The 18,232-nt window shown below is 41.0% G+C and overlaps 1 protein-coding gene across 2 annotated transcripts in view; it reads left to right on the top strand.

The window, feature by feature from the left end:
• TRPM2 (transient receptor potential cation channel subfamily M member 2) overlaps window positions 1-18,232 on the top strand; it is a 63,451-nt gene that overhangs the window by 40,694 nt on the left and 4,525 nt on the right. For both annotated transcript variants that reach the window (XM_070754041.1, XM_070754042.1), the window contains 10 exons: window positions 482-665; window positions 2,411-2,592; window positions 3,588-3,720; window positions 4,176-4,263; window positions 5,776-5,863; window positions 8,223-8,374; window positions 10,899-10,975; window positions 13,431-13,532; window positions 15,379-15,465; window positions 16,074-16,179. In XM_070754041.1, the coding sequence (XP_070610142.1) occupies window positions 482-665; window positions 2,411-2,592; window positions 3,588-3,720; window positions 4,176-4,263; window positions 5,776-5,863; window positions 8,223-8,374; window positions 10,899-10,975; window positions 13,431-13,532; window positions 15,379-15,465; window positions 16,074-16,179 (1,199 nt within the window). The remainder of the gene's footprint in view (window positions 1-481; window positions 666-2,410; window positions 2,593-3,587; window positions 3,721-4,175; window positions 4,264-5,775; window positions 5,864-8,222; window positions 8,375-10,898; window positions 10,976-13,430; window positions 13,533-15,378; window positions 15,466-16,073; window positions 16,180-18,232) is intronic.

The raw sequence follows: 18,232 nt of genomic DNA, 5'->3' as shown, positions 1-18,232 counted from the left end.
TTCTCTTTCCCTTTTCTTTCTTTCTCTCCACTTTTCTCTCTCTCTCTTCCCTCTTTCACTCTCCCTCTTCTCTCCCCGTGGAGGACTCACCCGACAAGCCTCCACCCTCCGACCCCGGACTCCCATTCAATCGCCATTCAGAAAACAGGAGCTAGCAACTCAAAGAGAAGGTGGCGGGTGTGTGTGGGTATATGTGTGTGTTGTGCCCAGCTTGGCTTTCGGGTGAGATGAGATTTAGGGGGACGTTCTCACTGCTTTACCAGTGCGGCCTTGGAAAAGACCCGTGGGCCAGATAAATGGCCTCAGCGGGCCGCATGTGGCCTGCGGGCCATAGATTGGGGACCGCTGCTTTATAATGATAGATATCTGTTGTTTGTATGGCGATAGAGTAGATTACTTATCATACATCATGGAATTAGATTATCTTCCTCTTATTGCTGTAACACCCAGCATTTATTGGCTTTGCTATGTTTTCTAACAGGAGTGAATTTCAACTTTGATCAGTGCAGCCCAAATGGGACAGATCCATACAAGCCCAAATGTCCAGAGAGCAGTGAAACCAACCAGAAGCCCATTTTCCCAGAGTGGCTGACAGTAATTTTGCTTTGCCTGTATCTACTGTTCACCAACATTCTCCTTCTCAATCTCCTCATTGCTATGTTCAAGTAAGTTCCACACTCTGGATTCTGTATTGCCTGTTCATCCTAAAGGGCCCTGAGGCTAACAAGAAAAGAAAATGAAGGTGGCTGCCCCTCACATTGGTTGTAACAACTATAAGCCACTATAGAACATAAACAGACTTAGTATAGAACAGTATGGAACAGCCTTTTAGCCAGTGAAGGGCTACCAAAACCACACTGTGGGCGTGGCTTATGCATTTTCTTTCAACATCTTTCAGTGCAAATTGGGTCCTCTGGGGTGGAGCTCCATTTTTGCTACCCCACTGCATTCTTCCCCATCTGGGCAGTGTTCTGTCGGGCTCTCTGGTACACTCCTCCCAAAAATTCAAAGGGACAAATTTCAGACACACACACGTTTGAAAATTCAAAACAATGTTCTTTATAATGAAAATAAACTAAGCCCTCTTTTGGTATAGCAGCTCGCAGCTGTGAGGCAATTCACAGTCCTTCTTTCACAAAGTGAAGCACACTTTGCTCTGGTTTAGTTTCAAAGCGGGGGAAAAATCAGCACACAAAAGGTCAAAGTCAGTAAAGCAGTCATGAAACACAACGATCAGATAATCCTCCACAATGGCCAAACCCACAGGCTGCTATTTATAGCAGCCTCACTAATTACCATAGCCCCACCCAACCACAGGTGGCCTCATTTTCTTTGATAATAATCTCTCAGTTGTTGTTGCCTATGCATCGCTCTCCGCATGCGTGGCTGTATCATTAACTCTTGTTCTGAATCCAAGGAGGAGCTAGATAATTTATCTCCTTCTGAGCTGTCTGCCACACTCTCCTCCTCCCTGTCACTCATGTCTTCTTGGTCAGAGGAGCCTTCATCAGCAGATTCCACCGGGGGGCAAAACAGGCCTGCAGCATGTGGATGTCTCCCCCACATCCACAGTCCTTGGGGCAGGAGCTGGGCCAGAGCTAACCACAACAGGCAGTAGCCCACCCCTGCTTTTAGCTATACAATTTGGAATGAACCCCCTTTGAATGGTGTGGAAGTAGGAATGGATTTCCAGAGGTGTGTGAGGGGGAATTGCAGACTACTGGAACCAGGAGCTTTACTCTGGTGATCCAGAGGACCCAGATGAACCTCTAAGTGCTTCAATGACCTTCTAAAACAGCGGTTCTCAACCTTTCTAATGCCACGAACCTTAATACAGTTCCACATATTGTGGTGACCCCCAACCATAAGTCTAGCACTTAAATCTCCCAACAGAGATTTAAGCTGATTGTCAGACAGTTCAGAGGGACGCTCCCACTGTAAATGCCTGTGTCAGGCGGGAAGTCATCATGTGGAGTTAGAGGCTTTGCCTCTTGAAAAAATAAACCTTTGGGACAACCATGAGGTGAAAGACTGAGAATCTCTACTATAGAACAGAAAGCGAACCAAAAATACTTGGCTCAGAGGCAGATAAAGAAAGGCAGCTTTAATAAAGGTTCTATAACAGTGTTTCCCAACCTTGGCAACTTGAAGATATTTGGACTTCAACTCCCAGAATTCCCCAGCCAGCGAACGCTGGCTGGGGAATTCTGGGAGTTGAAGTCCAAATATCTTCAAGTTGCCAAGGTTGGGAAACACTGTTCTATAATATCAATTCTTCCACTTCCATAAATGGAGATGATGTTTCTGTACTGACCCACAGTACAGGGAGAGTAGTAGTACCATTATGCTCTTTGTTTTCATTAGTCATGTAGATTAAATTCAGTAATGCGGGTGCTTTTCTTCTTCACAGTTACACATTCCAGCAGGTGCAGGAGCACACTGACCAGATCTGGAAATTTCAGCGTCATGACCTGATTGAAGAGTATAATGGCAGGCCACCAGCTCCACCACCTTTTATCCTCCTAAGCCACCTGCTGATATTTGTCAAGTGTGTGTTTCTTCAGAAGCCAGCCACACGGCACAAGCAGCTCAGTAAGGCCCTGATATTTTGAGGCAGCCAGTCCAATCTTCAATAATTTATCTATCAGCTCTTTATGTTTTCTTAAATCCATTGTTATCAATGATTGAGTCGAGTCATTACTGAGCAGTTGCCTCCACAGGATCTAATATAATTTAATCTAATGAAATCTAATCTAATTTCATCCAAGTGCCATACTTGTCATTATTTATTTTTATTCTTATTTTTATTTTTATTTTTATTTTTATTTTATTTTATTTTATTTTATTATTTTATTTTATTTTATTTTATTTTATTTTATTTTATTTTATTTTATTTTATTATTTATTAGATTTGTATGCCGCCCCTCTCCGTAGACTCGGGGCGGCTAACAAGAGTAGTAAACAGCATATAACAAATCTAATGTTTAAAATAATTTAAAAACCCTTATTTAAAACCAAACATACACACAAACATACCATGCATAAATTGTATAGGCCTAGGGGGGAAAGGGTAGTTCAGTTCCCCCAAGCCTCACGACAGAGGTGGGTTTTAAGGAGCTTACGAAAGGCAAGGAGGGTGGGGGCAATTCTGATCTCCGGGGGGAGCTGGTTCCAGAGGGTCGGGGCCACTACAGAGAAGGCTCTTCCCCTGGGTCCCGCCAGACGACATTGTTTAGTTGACGGGACCCGAAGAAGACTGACTCTGTGGGACCGAATCGGTCGCTGGGATTCATGCGGCAGAAGGCAGACCCGGACGTATTCTGGTCCGATGCCATGAAGGGCTTTATAGGTCATAACCAACACTTTGAATTGTGACCGGAAACTGATTGGCAACCAATGCAGACTGTGGAGTGTTGGTGTAACATGGGCATACTTGGGGAAGCCCATGATTGCTCTCGCAGCTGCATTCTGCATGATCTGAAATTGATGTGAGTCCTACCCCATTTATACATGAATGTCCATCTGTACTGTAACTATCAATTTTCTGAGACAAGAGCTCCATGTATTATATTTGATTTGACCTATAGAAAAGAAATTCGAGAAGAATGAAGAGGCAGCTTTATTGTCCTGGGAGATGTACCGGAAGGAAAATTATTTGCAACTCCAACAGTCTCAGCAAAAATACACTCCTGAGCAGAAGATCCAGCACATCACAGACAGGTGAAGACTTTCTTTTCAAGCTCATGATAAAGATTGTGAAATATACTGCTCAAAAAAAATAAAGGGAACACTCAAAGAGCACATCCTAGATCTGAATGAATGAAATATTCTCATTGAATACTTTGTTCTGTACAAAGTTGAATGTGCACAACAGCATGTGAAATTGATTGTTTAGGTGTTCCTTTTTTTTTTTGAGCAGTGTATAATTCAGAAGAATGTGAAAGGTTGGAATAACCTTCCTAATGCATACCTTATTTTACACCTTCTGGTTACTCCAAACCCTAGTGTTCCTATTAGGAATCAGAATATAAATTAGTAGGAAAAGATGTGTATATGTTCAGTAGTGGAAGACCATCTTAACTATTTGAATATGAGACAGTTGATTATATCACAAAACCTCATGGTTGAGGGTATAATCACTCTCTTTGCTTGAAATATTAATCTTTTTTTTCCAGAGTGGATAAACTAACAGAAATGCTAGATCTTGATGAGGGGAAAATGATGAAGCTATTGGAACAAAGGTTGTTGCACTTGGAAGAACAGGTAAGGCTGACTTCTGAAGCTTCCTCTTGGCTCTTTTAGTTTAGCCTGGCTCAGTGCTTCTCAATTATTTCCTGTTGTGCTCCACCCTAGGAAGAAGTAAACATTTTGTGTGTGTCCCGCCCCCCCAATTCTCTGATCTGGGCCCCAATGGAATTTTAGTGTTAATATTTATCATTTTACTTATTATAAGCTGCAAACAAACTATTGGCTGGGGAAGGCTGCTCTACCCACTTACCTGGGAGCAAGTCACATTGAACTCAATGGAGCCTGTTTTCAGTTAGGCAGGCATAGACTTCCGTGGTTAGGGCCCTCTTTTGACATGGGGCCAGGCCAGCTTAATGAAGCCAATGTTTTGGGGTCACCAGCCTGGCCCATAAGCATCATCTCTGCTAGCTGCTCATAGCGAATGGCGTGGATGGAGGCTTTAGGGCAATGATCCTCAACCTTTCTAATGCGTGACCCCTAAATACAGTTCCTCATGTTGTGCTGACCTCCAATCATAAGTCTAGCGCTAATTCTCCCAACAGAGCTTTAAGCTGATTGGCAGGAAGGTCAGAGGGACACTCCCACTATAAACGCCTGATTGGTCGGATTGTAAAAATATATTCCAAGGCGCCAGAATAGAAGCTTTAGTTCCTAACACCATGGGAAATTTGTCTTTCCCCATGTGAAACAGTCATTCGACCCCCAAAGGGGTCCTGACCCTCATGTTGAGAACTACTGCTTTAGGGTGCTGTTAAAAGCTTTTGCTCAGCTGCAGAGGATGCTCCTCCTTGTCCAGCAGCAGTTTTGCCACGCTTTTCATGGCTATCATGGTGCCCACTGAAAACCCACGTAGCTGCTCTGCCCAGCCTGGCCGTCTTCTCTTCTGGGCTCAAAGCAGTGTGCAACTGTGAAAACATTCCCCATCTGGGGGAATGGATCGAGAGGGACCAGGCATGTTCCCCAGGGTCATATGACCCCCCCTGGCATTGCTCCACAAACCCCCAGGAAGGCGACGTGCCCCAGTATTTGAGAAGCAGGGGCCTAGCTGGAGAATATTGAAAACTTATGCAAAGCATGGGCCCATCTAGATATAAAGCAGCTCTCTTAGAGAACTGGAAGGCGTATAAGGCTGTATCATGTCAGTCATACTATAGTATTTAAAAGAGAACACTGAGTGCTTTCAGAAGTAAAGGCATCTCTGCAGATCCCCGTATTCTAGTGAACCTTCTTTTAGTCATTAAATTCCCTGTGTCAAGAAATATGGTAAGTTATTGATTAAGTTATATAATAAGCTACATTATATAAGCAGGCACATATCTCAAATGGATAACAATTTTTTAACAGCCTGTTGTATAAAAGATTACCACATGAACCAATACTATAAACACTTTCAAGTTCTTGAACTCCCCAAGAAAGAACTTTAGAGTTCTTTCTTGGGGATGAAATGTACTTCCAACCTTATTTCTCAAAAGTCCCTTTTTAATGAATATAGCAATTAACACGTGTCATGGATTGCTTCTTCTCCAGACATTCCAGTTTGCAAATGCATTACAATGGATTGTTCAATCATTGTCTAACAGTGGGTTTGGTACAGAGGAAGATATTCCTGTTTTAGGTATGTTTCACTGCAAGCACATACTTCTGAGAACCATTTTTCATTACATTTGTATTTTGGTATGCACGTATGTATCATTTTTTCATTTAATAAATGGGACCTTAATCTTTCTTTTCCACTTTATATTAAAAAACAAAACTAATAATGCATATCCTTTATAGTGGAATTGTGGTGTATATTTTTTTTAATTACTAGAACTTGAATATATAGTAATGCACAAGAAGTAAAGAAAGAAGTCTCACTACTCCAAGTTATATTTTGTTCTGCTCATTTGGCCTCATTTGACGATGAACGTAAATTTTCTTAGCACCAATTCACATTATGTGATAATGGCCTTATACCTTAGCTACAGTGGCTCAATGGGCAGATTTTTCTTGAAGATAGCAGATCCCTAATTTGCTATATTACTTCTGGCAATAAATATTCACTATGCCATGTTGATCCTTACTGCACTGCTGAATTACCTTTGCCTGAGAAATTGTCTAATGAAGTGTTTCCCAACCTTAGCAACTTGAAGATATTTGGACTTTAACTCCCAGAATTCCCGAGCCAGCGGATGCTGGCTGGGGAATTCTGGGAGTTGAAGTCCAGATATCTTCAAGTTGCTCAGGTTGGGAAACACTGGTCTAATGAGGGTACTATATTGCAATGAGAGAAATTTCAGGTTCAAGTCTTCACTCAGCTGTGAAGCTCATTAGGTGAATTTAGGTTGGATTGCTCTCCCTCTAACTCCCTAGGAAAAATGAGAAGAGATCTCTATATGCACCACATTATGTTCTTTAAATTGTAAAGAGGAAAAGCAAAATGTACCTTCCACAATGTGCCTTTCTCAGAAGGGAAGACTGATTAAATGAAAATGTTAGCATTTGTGTCAATTGCTTGCATAGAAAAAATGTATTACTATTGTTGGGTCTAAAAAACCTGATGTGAATTGAATAGAAACTTGAGAAAACTGCTTTTTATCCCAAAAAGATTTTCAATACTATGTCAAGTATGCTGAAGAAGATAAAATAGTGCTACATTTCTTTAGCCAAAAGGGTTCTTAACACTGAAAATTTTTCTATTTTGTTCCGGCTTATATATTATATTATATTTGATTGTTTATTATGTTTACCACTAGATTCAACAAAAGGGAGTTTTAATGGTTTATAATACAGAAATATTAAAACAGAAGAAAAACATAACAGTCAATAAAAACACAACAACAAGAAGAGAACATAAATCCTCAAAGGTCTTCTGGTACATGTTTTTATTTCTGAGCCCAACAATGACAATGACAGTGTAATCTCAAAAGGGAAATTTTCCACAACATGGGAACTGCAAGAGAAAAACATTGCTCACAACCCCATCTCTTTCATTTCCACTTTAGAGGGATCATTCAAATATATCAGCAAGAAATCCATATTCAATAAATTGCTTCACATATTTCTGTGTGGTCTTCAGACGCAGCCCCATAAGGAGAGCATTGCAGTAAATCAAGCCGATAATGATAATAATATGAGTTCCTATGGCAAGTCCCTTAAGACATCAAACTAGAAACAAGGAGACTGTGACTTCTGGTAGTGCTTTAGGCATGGAAAAAATGGCTGGGTGATTTTGGGCCAATCATTCTCTGTCAGCCCAACCCGCCTTAAACACTCACTCATTCTCTCTCTGTCTCTCTCCCTCTCCCCCCCCTCTCTTCCCCCTCCCTTCCTCTCCTGCCCCCCTCTCTCTTATAAATTAATAAAAATATTGCTATTCCTGGTCTCTACTTGCCTGTCAAGGAGAGTATTGCTCCTTCAAAAATTAGAGAGAATAAAATAAACAATACATTACATAAATATAATCCTATAATCTGTCCGAGGACCCAAGTTGATTGAGGATTATGGGAGTTGAACATTTAATATAATTAGAGAAAATGGGAAAAACTGAGGTACTTCATTTGCCTTTATAATATTTTATTTATTTATTTATTAGATTTGTATGCCGCCCCTTTCTGTAGACTATATGTGTTTCTTATCCAAGATTAAATATGCTAGTTTAATGAGAGACCTTATTCTAACTTAAAATAGTGCAAGTCAGAATTCCCCAATCTTTCTGGCTCAGCAGACAGCAGTGGGAGAAGGAGGATGGTTTTGTGCCTGCATGACACTTTCACAAATGCAGCTTCACACGCACACACGTGTGTACTTGTCCCCTACTACCATGGCCCAATTCTAAATGGGCTGCACTGGCACTGGACCATGGGCTGGGTGTTGAAGACTCCTGGTGCAAATCATTAATGCTTCTCAAGTGCAAATAGAATCTATTAGAAAATTCAGAAAAATGTTGGATTGATTGATGATCCATATAATAAATGTAGCCCCCCCCCCCCCAGTCTCTAGCAGGGCTGCTGAAATGAGAGAGCAACAAGCAGAGGATGTCTCAGACCTTTTATCCACCCTATCTCATGTGAGTTCTAGGAACCTCTTGTATCCCAAGTCTCCTGCCATTCGTTTTCCTGTGCCGGATGAGAAGGTGCCATGGGAGGTAGGAATCTTAAATGTAGAGTTGGTTTTGTTATTCTGATTAATGCCAAATGGACCAAGCATATTAGTTGTGGTTTTTTAAACCATTCTCTTACCAAACAAATCCAAATTCTGTGCTGCAGATCTTCATAACAAGAATTCTACATCAATTCACCAGTCTACAATTCTGAGAATTCTGGAAAAGTATAAACTAAATACATATACAATTAAATAAATATAGTGGGATCTGATCACCCTATTTTAGAGGCTTTAGCTCTGAACTCAGTTTATAGATGGAGTCATTGTAAGGCGTGCGTATGCTGATAGAAAAATAATGGATAGTATCTGTTTACAGTGAGGAAATACAGTGGAACCCCGACATAAGAGCTGCTCTACTTAAGAGCAACTCGAGATAAGAGCTGGGAGGGGAGAGATATTTTTGTTCTACTTACAAGCCCAAATTCGAGATACAAGTGCCAAGGAGCTGTCTCCTGAAGCCAAACGCTAACTTCCGCGTTCGGCTTCAGGAGACAGCTGCGAAGCGGCGCGCGTGTTTTAAAAGGTTGCAGCCGGCCTGGGGGGCTCGGGGGGGGGGTTCTTGCAGCTTTCTTTCTTGCTCTTTTTCTTTCTCTCTTTTACCTTCCCTTCTATTTCTTCTTTTCTTTCTCCTTCCCACCTTCTTCCCTCCCTCCCTCCCTTCACTCATTCCTCTCTTACTCTCCCCTTTCATAAGTTTCCTTGCTTCCTTCCTCTGTTCCTGTCCCTTCCCCCTTTCTTTCTTTCTTTCTTTCTTTCTTGCTCTTTTTCTTTCTCTCTTTTACCTTCCCTTCCTCTATTTCTTCTTTTCTTTCTCCTTCCCACCTTCTTCCCTCCCTCCCTTCACTCATTCCTCTCTTACTCTCCCCTTTCATAAGTTTCCTTGCTTCCTTCCTCTGTTCCTGTCCCTTCCCCTTTTCTTTCTTTCTTGCTTTCTTTCTTTCTTTCTTGCTCTTTTTCTTTCTCTCTTTTACCTTCCATTCCTCTATTTCTTCTTTTCTTTCTCCTTCCCACCTTCTTCCCTCCCTCCCTCCCTTCACTCATTCCTCTCTTACTCTCCCCTTTCATAAGTTTCCTTGCTTCCTTCCTCTGTTCCTGTCCCTTCCCCCTTTCTTTCTTTCTTTCTTTCTTTCTTTCTTTCTTTCTTTCTTGCTTGCTTGCTTGCTTGCTTGCTTGCTTGCTTGCTTGCTTGCTCTTTTTCTTTCTCTCTTTTACCTTCCCTTCCTCTATTTCTTCTTTTCTTTCTCCTTCCCACCTTCTTCCCTCCCTCCCTCCCTCCCTTCACTCATTCCTCTCTTACTCTCCCCTTTCATAAGTTTCCTTGCTTCCTTCCTCTGTTCCTGTCCCTTCCCTCTTTCCTTCCTTCCTTCCCACCCTCCGTCCATTCATTCACCCATTCCTCTCTTGATCGCTTAAAGCCGGTCCCTGGTGCAAAAAGGGTTGGGGACCTCTGTCCTACAGGATTGGGTGGCAGAGAAGTTGAACATATGTAAATTTAAAAGTTTAAGAAAGTTTACAAGTTAAGTGAAAGAAACTTCATTATTCATTTATATGTACATGTACATTTCTTCATTAAAAACATGTCTTTCTGCATAATTTAGACTAACTTTGTGAGTTTTTTGAGGGCTGGAACCAATTAAAATTATTTACATTAATTCCTATGGGGAAAAGTCGTTCGAGATAAGAGCTGCTCGACTTAAGAGCCCAGGTCCGGAACGAATTAAACTCGTATCTCGAGGTACCACTGTAATGCTTGTTGAAAGAAGTAAACATTTCTGTGTAAAGAGTGTGCCTCTCCTCATTTTGTTATGTGGAATCGAAAGTTGAATATGTGAGGAAAAATATAAAATTAATTGAATGAAGTAGAATGCTTGAGAAGTGGGTGTGATTTAAAAAAAGAGATGTATGTCAAGAATGAACAGGTCATGAATAGGGCTTGAATAATAAGTGAAGGATAAGTAGAAAAATATGTCGAGGTGATTTGATCCTATATTAAAAGTGATTAAGGATTGAATTACAACAGACTACAGTGTGAAGAATGGGAAGTTCATAAGCAATTAATAAGATCCTTTAAAAGGGAAAGATGTGAGTTGAAAAGCTTGGAGAACACCAGCAATATATGAACACTATGTGGACGCAAGCTAAAAAAAGAGATTGAAATGCGTAGCAAATGGTGTTGCCTTACATAGATTTTGCTTCCTTTTGTCTCCTTTTCTTGTCTGATGCATATACATATAACTATTACTCATGCATGAGCAACCATGTTTGTTTATTATAAGGTATGCACATTTTCATCTTAAAGAACACAAGAACAACAAAGCAGAACACTACAACAATTTTTTGGGGGGGAATATGGTATTGTATGGTACCTGATCTGCTAGGCCTAAGGAAATTCAGAAAGAATTTCAATTTTCACTTTGGAATTCTCCAAAAACCTTGTACTTGAAATAAGAGTACATGTTACTATGCAAAACTCTGAAGTCTAAAGTAGCTTGTTTTCGCCCTGGCAGACAGAGTTCGATGTCTATAATCCACCATTCTATAGTGCTGAAACACAAGAGGATATTACAACAAAGTTCCTGAGAGAGTAAGTGCTCTTATAGTTGCGTTATACCACTAGCTGCCTCTCACTATACCTGGCCATTGTCTAATTTTTTTTTAGAGAGCTGCTGCTGCTATTTGCCTCTACGAGGGTCACCCAGAAAGTAATGCACCACATTTTTTTCCTCAGGCTTCAGTAATGGTACAAATGCAAAACTTTAGATATACATTATGCGAATTGTCAGGAGTGTGTGTGTAAATTTTGTGTGTTCTTCAGACAGATAATGTAGCTGCAGCAGTGTTTTGAAAGGTCGTTTGTAAGTGATGCACATTACAAGCAGCATGTCATCATTGAATTTCTCACTGCAGAAAGAGAAACTGTTCGGAACATTCACAAACGTTTGTGTACAGTTTATGGAGAATCTGCAGTTGACAGAAGTACAGTTAGTCAGCACAGAGGATGAGGCCCTTAGAACAGTGTTTCCCAACCAGTGTGCCGCGGCACACTAGTGTGCCGCGAGACATGGTCAGGTGTGCCGTGAGACGGCTCCTGCAAGTGGGAGCTCCAGGGCTGAGGCTTCAGCCCTGGAGCTCCCACTTGCAGAAGCCGCCCCCCAGCTGCCGGCGAAGGAGGCTCGCTCGAGCCTCAGAAAGGAGGCGGATTCAGGCAAAGAGCCCGGTGCAACGGGCGCAGCGTTTGAAAGCGAGCGGGCGGTGGGGGCACTTCGCTTCTGCCTTCCTGAGGTGCTTTTTTGGGGCTCCGCCCCCCCCCGGCTGCCGGCGAAGAAGGCTCGCTCGAGCCTCAAAAAGGAGGCGAATTCAGGCAAAGAACCCGGCGCAATGGGCGCAGCGTTGGAAAGCGAGCAGGCGGTGGGGGCGCTTCGCTTCTGCCTTCCTGAGGTGCTTTTTTTGGGCTCCGCATCTGGCGAGTTTCTGCCTTGCCTTGCCTACGTAACGCAACGGGAGAGATGCTAATTCCCATCCCAATCAGTCCGTCTTTTCCCTCAGGACTGGGTGGGCGTTTTGTCCCTGGCACCACGTCAGCAGCATCAGAAGGACAACAGAAAGGCAGCTCCCCCGTTTCCTCCTGGTGGCTGCAGCGGCGCTGGCGATCTGTCCGCTAGCCACTCCGAGCGCTATGGGAACGCCCACCCCTCTCCCGTCCCGGGCTGTCAGTAAAGGGGCTGCTTCCCATCCCCTGCCAGCTTGCTCAGAACATTCAAACTAAGGAAAACCTTCGCCGGCCTCCACAGAGAAGAAAGGAATAGAGAGAACGAGAGAGAGAGAGAACAAGAGAGAGAAAGCATGAGAGAGAAAGAACAAGAGAGAGAAAGAAAATGAGAGAACAAGGGAGAGAGAGAGAGAAAATAAGAGAGAACGAGAGAGAAAGCAACAGAGAAAGAGAGAGAGAGAAAGAATAAGAGAGAGAAAGCATGAGAGAGAGAAAGGACAAGAGAGAGAATGAGAGAGAGAGAGAAGGAAAGCAAGAGAGAAAAAGAGAGGTAGCAAGAGAGAGAGAAAGAAAGCAAGAGAGACAGATAGGGAGAGGAAAGGAGAGAGAGAAATGAGAACAAAAAGGGGAGAAAAAAGGAGAAATGATAAAATGATTGAGGCAGAGAATGAGAGGAGAGAGAAACAAAAGAGAGAGAGAGAGAGGTGATTCTTGAAGCATATTGTAAAAAGCACCCAAATAATAAGAACCCCCCCCCCAGCCCACAACTGGTTTTGGAAATGGTTGGAGTGTGTATACATACACACGCATAAAGGGGGGAGAGAGACAGGGATGGAAAAAGAGGAGAAGTGAGAGGGAGAAGGAATGAGGGAAAAAGGGAAGAAGAGAGAGAAATGAGAAACATGAGAGAGAAAAGGGGGAAAGACAGGAGAAGTCCCCTGAAATGAGACAGTGGTATAAATTTGAGGAGGGATGATTGATGATTGACTGTATTTATAAGGGGATGTTACATGGGATTGTATATATGAGGGGGTTATGTATGTATGTATGTATGTATGTATGTATGTATGTATGTATGTATGTATTTATTTATTTATTTATTTATTTATTTATTAGATTTGTGTCATTTTGGTTGGTGGTATGCCCCAGGATTTTGTAAATGTAAAAAATGTGCAGCGGCTCAAAAAAGGTTGAAAATCACTGCCTTAGAAGACAGTGCAGAAATGGCTTCGTGACCAGAACAAGGAGTGATACTGACAGGGCATACACGACCTTGTGTCTCGCTGGAGGAAGGCCATAGAACGGGACAGAGATTACATGGAAAAATAGGGAGTGTAGAAGAAACCTCATTCTTTCTTGTGTGTAAGTTTCATTGTATTCAATAAATAATTGTTGAAGAAGAAAAATGTGGTGCATTACTTTCTGGGCGACTCTTGTATTACAAATATTCAACTGATTATTTTTTGTCACATTGAGGTCCTTTGGTTTAAAACTGTGCTTCACTGGCCCGGAATGCTAACAAGAAAAAAGTTTTGCCTCTCTCTTCTAGCAATTTGGAGAACCTTTCAAGAATAAACTTCAACAGCCTGGATGGAGAGATCAACCGGCAGAGTTTCCATGGCAACTATACTGTCACAAATGGCCTGCCACTGTGAGTCTGTTAGTACAGAGGGAATCTTGCTTAATGTGTCCATTTTGGATTGAAAATTAGTTAATATGAGGATTTGGAAGTCAAAGTCCCATTATGGATGTGTTTAATGTTTATACCTGAATTCAAATATCCCATTTCAAATACAGCGGTTATAGAAGATAACAAAATAAGCCATTTGGAAGTACAGTGTTCCCTCGATTTTCACGGGTTCAAACTTCGCGGATAGCCTATACCACGGTTTTTCAAAAAATATTAATTAAAAAATACTTCCCGGTTTTTTTCCTATACCACGGTTTTTCCCGCCCGATGATGTCATACGTCATCGCCAAACTAATAATTTTTGCAGATAAATAACAAAAGAATTAATTATTGTTAATAAATAATTATATTTATAAATATCAGGATCACTAAGTGTCTTATTCAATGGTGAGTACCAGTAATAATGGTGAGTAAATGGTTGTTAAGGGAATGGGAAATGGTAATTTAGGGGTTTAAAGTGTTAAGGGATGGCTTGTGATACTGTCCATAGCCAAAAGTGGTGTATTTACTTCCGCATCTCTACTTCGTGGAAATTCAACTTTCGCGGGCAGTCTCGGAACGCATCCCCCGTGAAAATCAAGGGAACACTGTATTCCATTCAGGAAATCACTCTCCTCACAGTAGTTTGATCAAGATATGTCAAGAGTGCACATTCCAGAGTCAAATTAATGAGTCTCTCTCATATATTACGTTTCACCTTTTAAGTTGCATTACTGAAATAAATGAACTTCTGCACAACATTCTAAGTTTTTGAGTTTCACCTGTATAAGTGTGATTGTATTTTGTTCAGCATTTAAAAGAAAAGAAAATTGTACCCAGATATTTTCTTGATAGGAGATCATAACAATAAGGCTAATGACAGAATGAGGTGAAAATGTTCAATGGCCTCAAATCAAACAACTCATAGCCAGAGATGTTGAACTTCACCTTTGTGAAACACCTCTGGTTTTTTAAGGATTCCTAAGAGACATAATCAATTACTGTGATACTTCATTGGAAGTCAGTCTTTCTCTTTCAGCATATTATATAAAGATGGTTTACTCCACAGGGAAAGGCAGGCCAGTCAAATAATACTGTTTAGTTGGATGGTGGTCAATCCCAATGCCTTTTCCTCAGTAATTCGATTGTTCTGGAGACCTCACCTACAAAAAGATATTGACAAAACTGAACGGGTCCAAAGACGGGCTACAAGAATGGTGGAAGGTCTTAAGCATAAAACGTATCAGGAAAGACTTAATGAACTCAATCTGTATAGTCAGGAGGACAGAAGGAAAAGGGGGGACATGATCGAAACATTTAAATATGTTAAAGGGTTAAATAAGGTCCAGGAGGGAAGTGTTTTTAATAGGAAAGTGAACACAAGAACAAGGGGACACAATCTGAAGTTAGTTGAGGGGAAAGATCAAAAGCAACATGAGAAAATATTATTTTACTGAAAGAGTAGTAGATCCTTGGAACAACCTTCCAGCAGACGTGGTAGATAAATCCACAGTAACTGAATTTAAACATGCCTGGGATAAACATATATCCATCCTAAGATAAAATACAGAAGATAGTATAAGGGCAGACTAGATGGACCATGAGGTCTTTTTCTGCCATCAGTCTTCTATGTTTCTATGTTTCTATGTTCTTCAAATATAGGTACTAGTGAGCCTTGGTTCAAACTAAACCCCTGTTAATATCTGCCTAACCTATCATTCTCTTGATCCCCCCTTGAACATTTATTTCCAGACGGGAGTGTGCTCAAGGGGAAGAGCAACATCCCAATGGCCTTAGCTTATGGCAGAACTATTGTTTCTCTTTTCAGAAATCCCATGGGCAGGACAGGCTTGAGGGGCCAAGGAATCCTTAGGTTCTTTGGACCCAATCATGCCCTGCATCCAGTTGTGACACGGTGAGGACATTTTATGCGCTTCTGTTGTAATTTGTTTTTATTTTAATTTTTAAGTATTGCGAACTACACTCCTCTTCTCATCACACTTCTGAGCCTTAGGTGTTGATAGCAGCACCTTTGCAGCTTAAGTGTGGTATCCATGGCAACAAGAGAGGGGGGAAAAAGCTTGGATGCTCATTATCAGATGTAGGTCATAAGAAGCTGCATGTAGTTTAAAAAGACTTTTTTCTCACTATCAAAAAGCAGAACGTTCATCTAACTTCATTCAACTAAAATATTAACTTTTTAGTTTATGATTTATTGAATAAATATTTGAGGCTGAATAGGATAGAAATGCTGGAAAAGTCTATCACAATTATTTTTAACTACTATGCAGAGGCCTATATCTTCTTTTGGGGGGGAAGTGCATAATGAATATCTTATTTGTCTAATAGAGTTTGATTGAATATTTGTTAGAGTTTGATATATATACAATATATATTTAGATAATTACATTTGTATTCTGCTTCTCATCCAGATAACAACCAGAGCTCATTTTATTTTAGTATTATAGATGTCTTCATGTATCTTAGATACAACAGTGAACCATAATCTCTTTTTTTTTTAAGTTGGCGGAGGAATGTTGATGGATCCATTTATAGAAAAAACTTGAAGAAAATGCTGGAAGTTCTAGTGGTTAAATTCCCTTTCTTGGATAATTGGGCTTTGCTTGGGGTAAGCATATATGGGGCAGTCTATCTTCAATAAGATCTAAGTTGGTTTTTTAATAAAATCATGCCAATTAATAATATGTTCTATTAAAACAACACGTTCTATTAAAACAACAAATTTTGTTAAAACTGTTAAGTCCTCGATTTACAACCCCACCAGAAATGCAAAGTCCTCAACTTACGACCGGCCAAAAAGTCTGATGCTGAAGCCTGATTGGCTAAGCAGAAGAGACCTTTCAAGTGGGAAGTTAAAGCATTGTGATTGGTTGGCTGTCTGACAGCCACACTATGAAAGGAGCTTTCAGAAGTCTGTTCACTGTTCTATTTAAGCTGAGCTGGAGTGGTGCTGAAAATGCCAGAATAAAAGTTCCCTGTTTAAAATGTCAAGCCTCTGAAGTTCTGTCAGTGCAAAGACTCACCTATCTATCAAAAACATACCAGTATGTCTACTGGTAGTTCTTGTCTTAAAGCTGTAATTGAGCCTAAAATTACAGATCACCCAATTTTACCTTTTCTGCAATGATCATTAGTCAAACATGGCAGTTCCAAAACAAATACTGTGGGCATTAAGCAAATCCATTGTCTGCCATTAGTCTGAAAGTACAAGTCAATATGTTTTCCTGCAAAAGATGTTGAAAATCATGGTCACGTGACCACAGGATGGTGCATAAATGTGAGGCAGTTGCTAGGCACCCAAAACGCAATAATGTGACTGTTCTGTCGGGCTCTCTGGTAGAATCCTCCCAAAAATTCACAGGTACAAATTTCGGACACACACACGTTGAAAATTCAAACCAATGTTCTTTATAATGAAACTTCACTTAAACCAAGCCCTCTTTTGGTATAGCAAAGAGCACTCGTCTCCAAACAAACTGGTAATTTATACAAGTCCCTTATCAGTTCTGTGATACTTAGCTTGCAGCTGTGAGGCAATTCACAGTCTTTCTTTTACAAAGTGAAACACACTTTGCTCTGGTTTAGTTTCAAAGCGGGGAAAAATCAGCACACAAAAAGTCAAAGTCAGTAAAGCAGGCACGAAACACAACGATCAGATAATCCTCCACAATGGCCAACCCCACAGGCTGCTATTTATAGCAGCCTCACTAATTACCACAGCCCCACCCAACCACAGGTGGCCTCATTTTCTTTGATAATAATCTCTCAGTTGTTGTTGCCTATGCATCGCTCTCCGCATGCGTGGCTGTATCATTAACTCTTGTTCTGAATCCAAGGAGGAGCTAGATAATTGATCTCCTTCTGAGCTGTCTGCCACACTCTCCTCCTCCCTGTCACTCATGTCTTCTTGGTCAGAGCAGCCTTCATCATCAGAACAGGCCTGCAGCGTGTGGATGTCTCCCCCACATCCACAGTCCTTGGGGCAGGAGCTGGGCCAGAGCTAACGACAACAGTGACCATGGGGGAAGGGGTGGAAATCAGAATATTGAACCAGGTCATAAGTAGTCCCGAAGAGACCCATTGTAACTGTGAACGATCGCTAAGTGACTAATATATCAAGGACTACATATATGGAAAAATAAAAGCATGACTGCCTTCTGAAGTTTTCCATAATGAAAACTTATGAATTGGGTATATTTTTCATTAAGCAAAAAAACTGCTGTTCTAGAACCAGTAGCAAAGGTTAGTGAAACCCACTAGTGGCTTGATGCCAATGAAGTAGCATGTATCTAAAAAACCTACCGTACTTACTCCTTCAATTCAACCACATAGTTGCAATTATATCAAAGAAAATCACAATGACAGTTCATCCAATCTATAGGCCCCGTGCCTGAGGAAACAACTTAGTCTTTAAAGATTATGAAACATCAAATGAATCAAACTCAGAACATGCCTACCAAGTGGATTTCTGCAGGTTCTGACCAATTCTGGAGAAACGCTAGCGGAAATTTTGAGTAAATCAGAGAACTGGTAAATACCACCTCTGATTGGCTTTGCCCCTCAACAGACGTGGTTGGTAAATCCACAGTAACTGAATATAAACAAGCCTGGGATAAACATAGATCCATCCTAAGATAAAATACAGGAAATAGTATAAGGGC

The sequence above is a fragment of the Erythrolamprus reginae genome, chromosome 5 (assembly GCF_031021105.1).
Source record: "Erythrolamprus reginae isolate rEryReg1 chromosome 5, rEryReg1.hap1, whole genome shotgun sequence".
Classification (NCBI taxonomy): domain Eukaryota; kingdom Metazoa; phylum Chordata; class Lepidosauria; order Squamata; family Dipsadidae; genus Erythrolamprus; species Erythrolamprus reginae.
The sequence above is the reverse complement of the archived record's forward strand: the minus strand, read 5'-3'. Positions and strand labels throughout refer to the sequence as shown.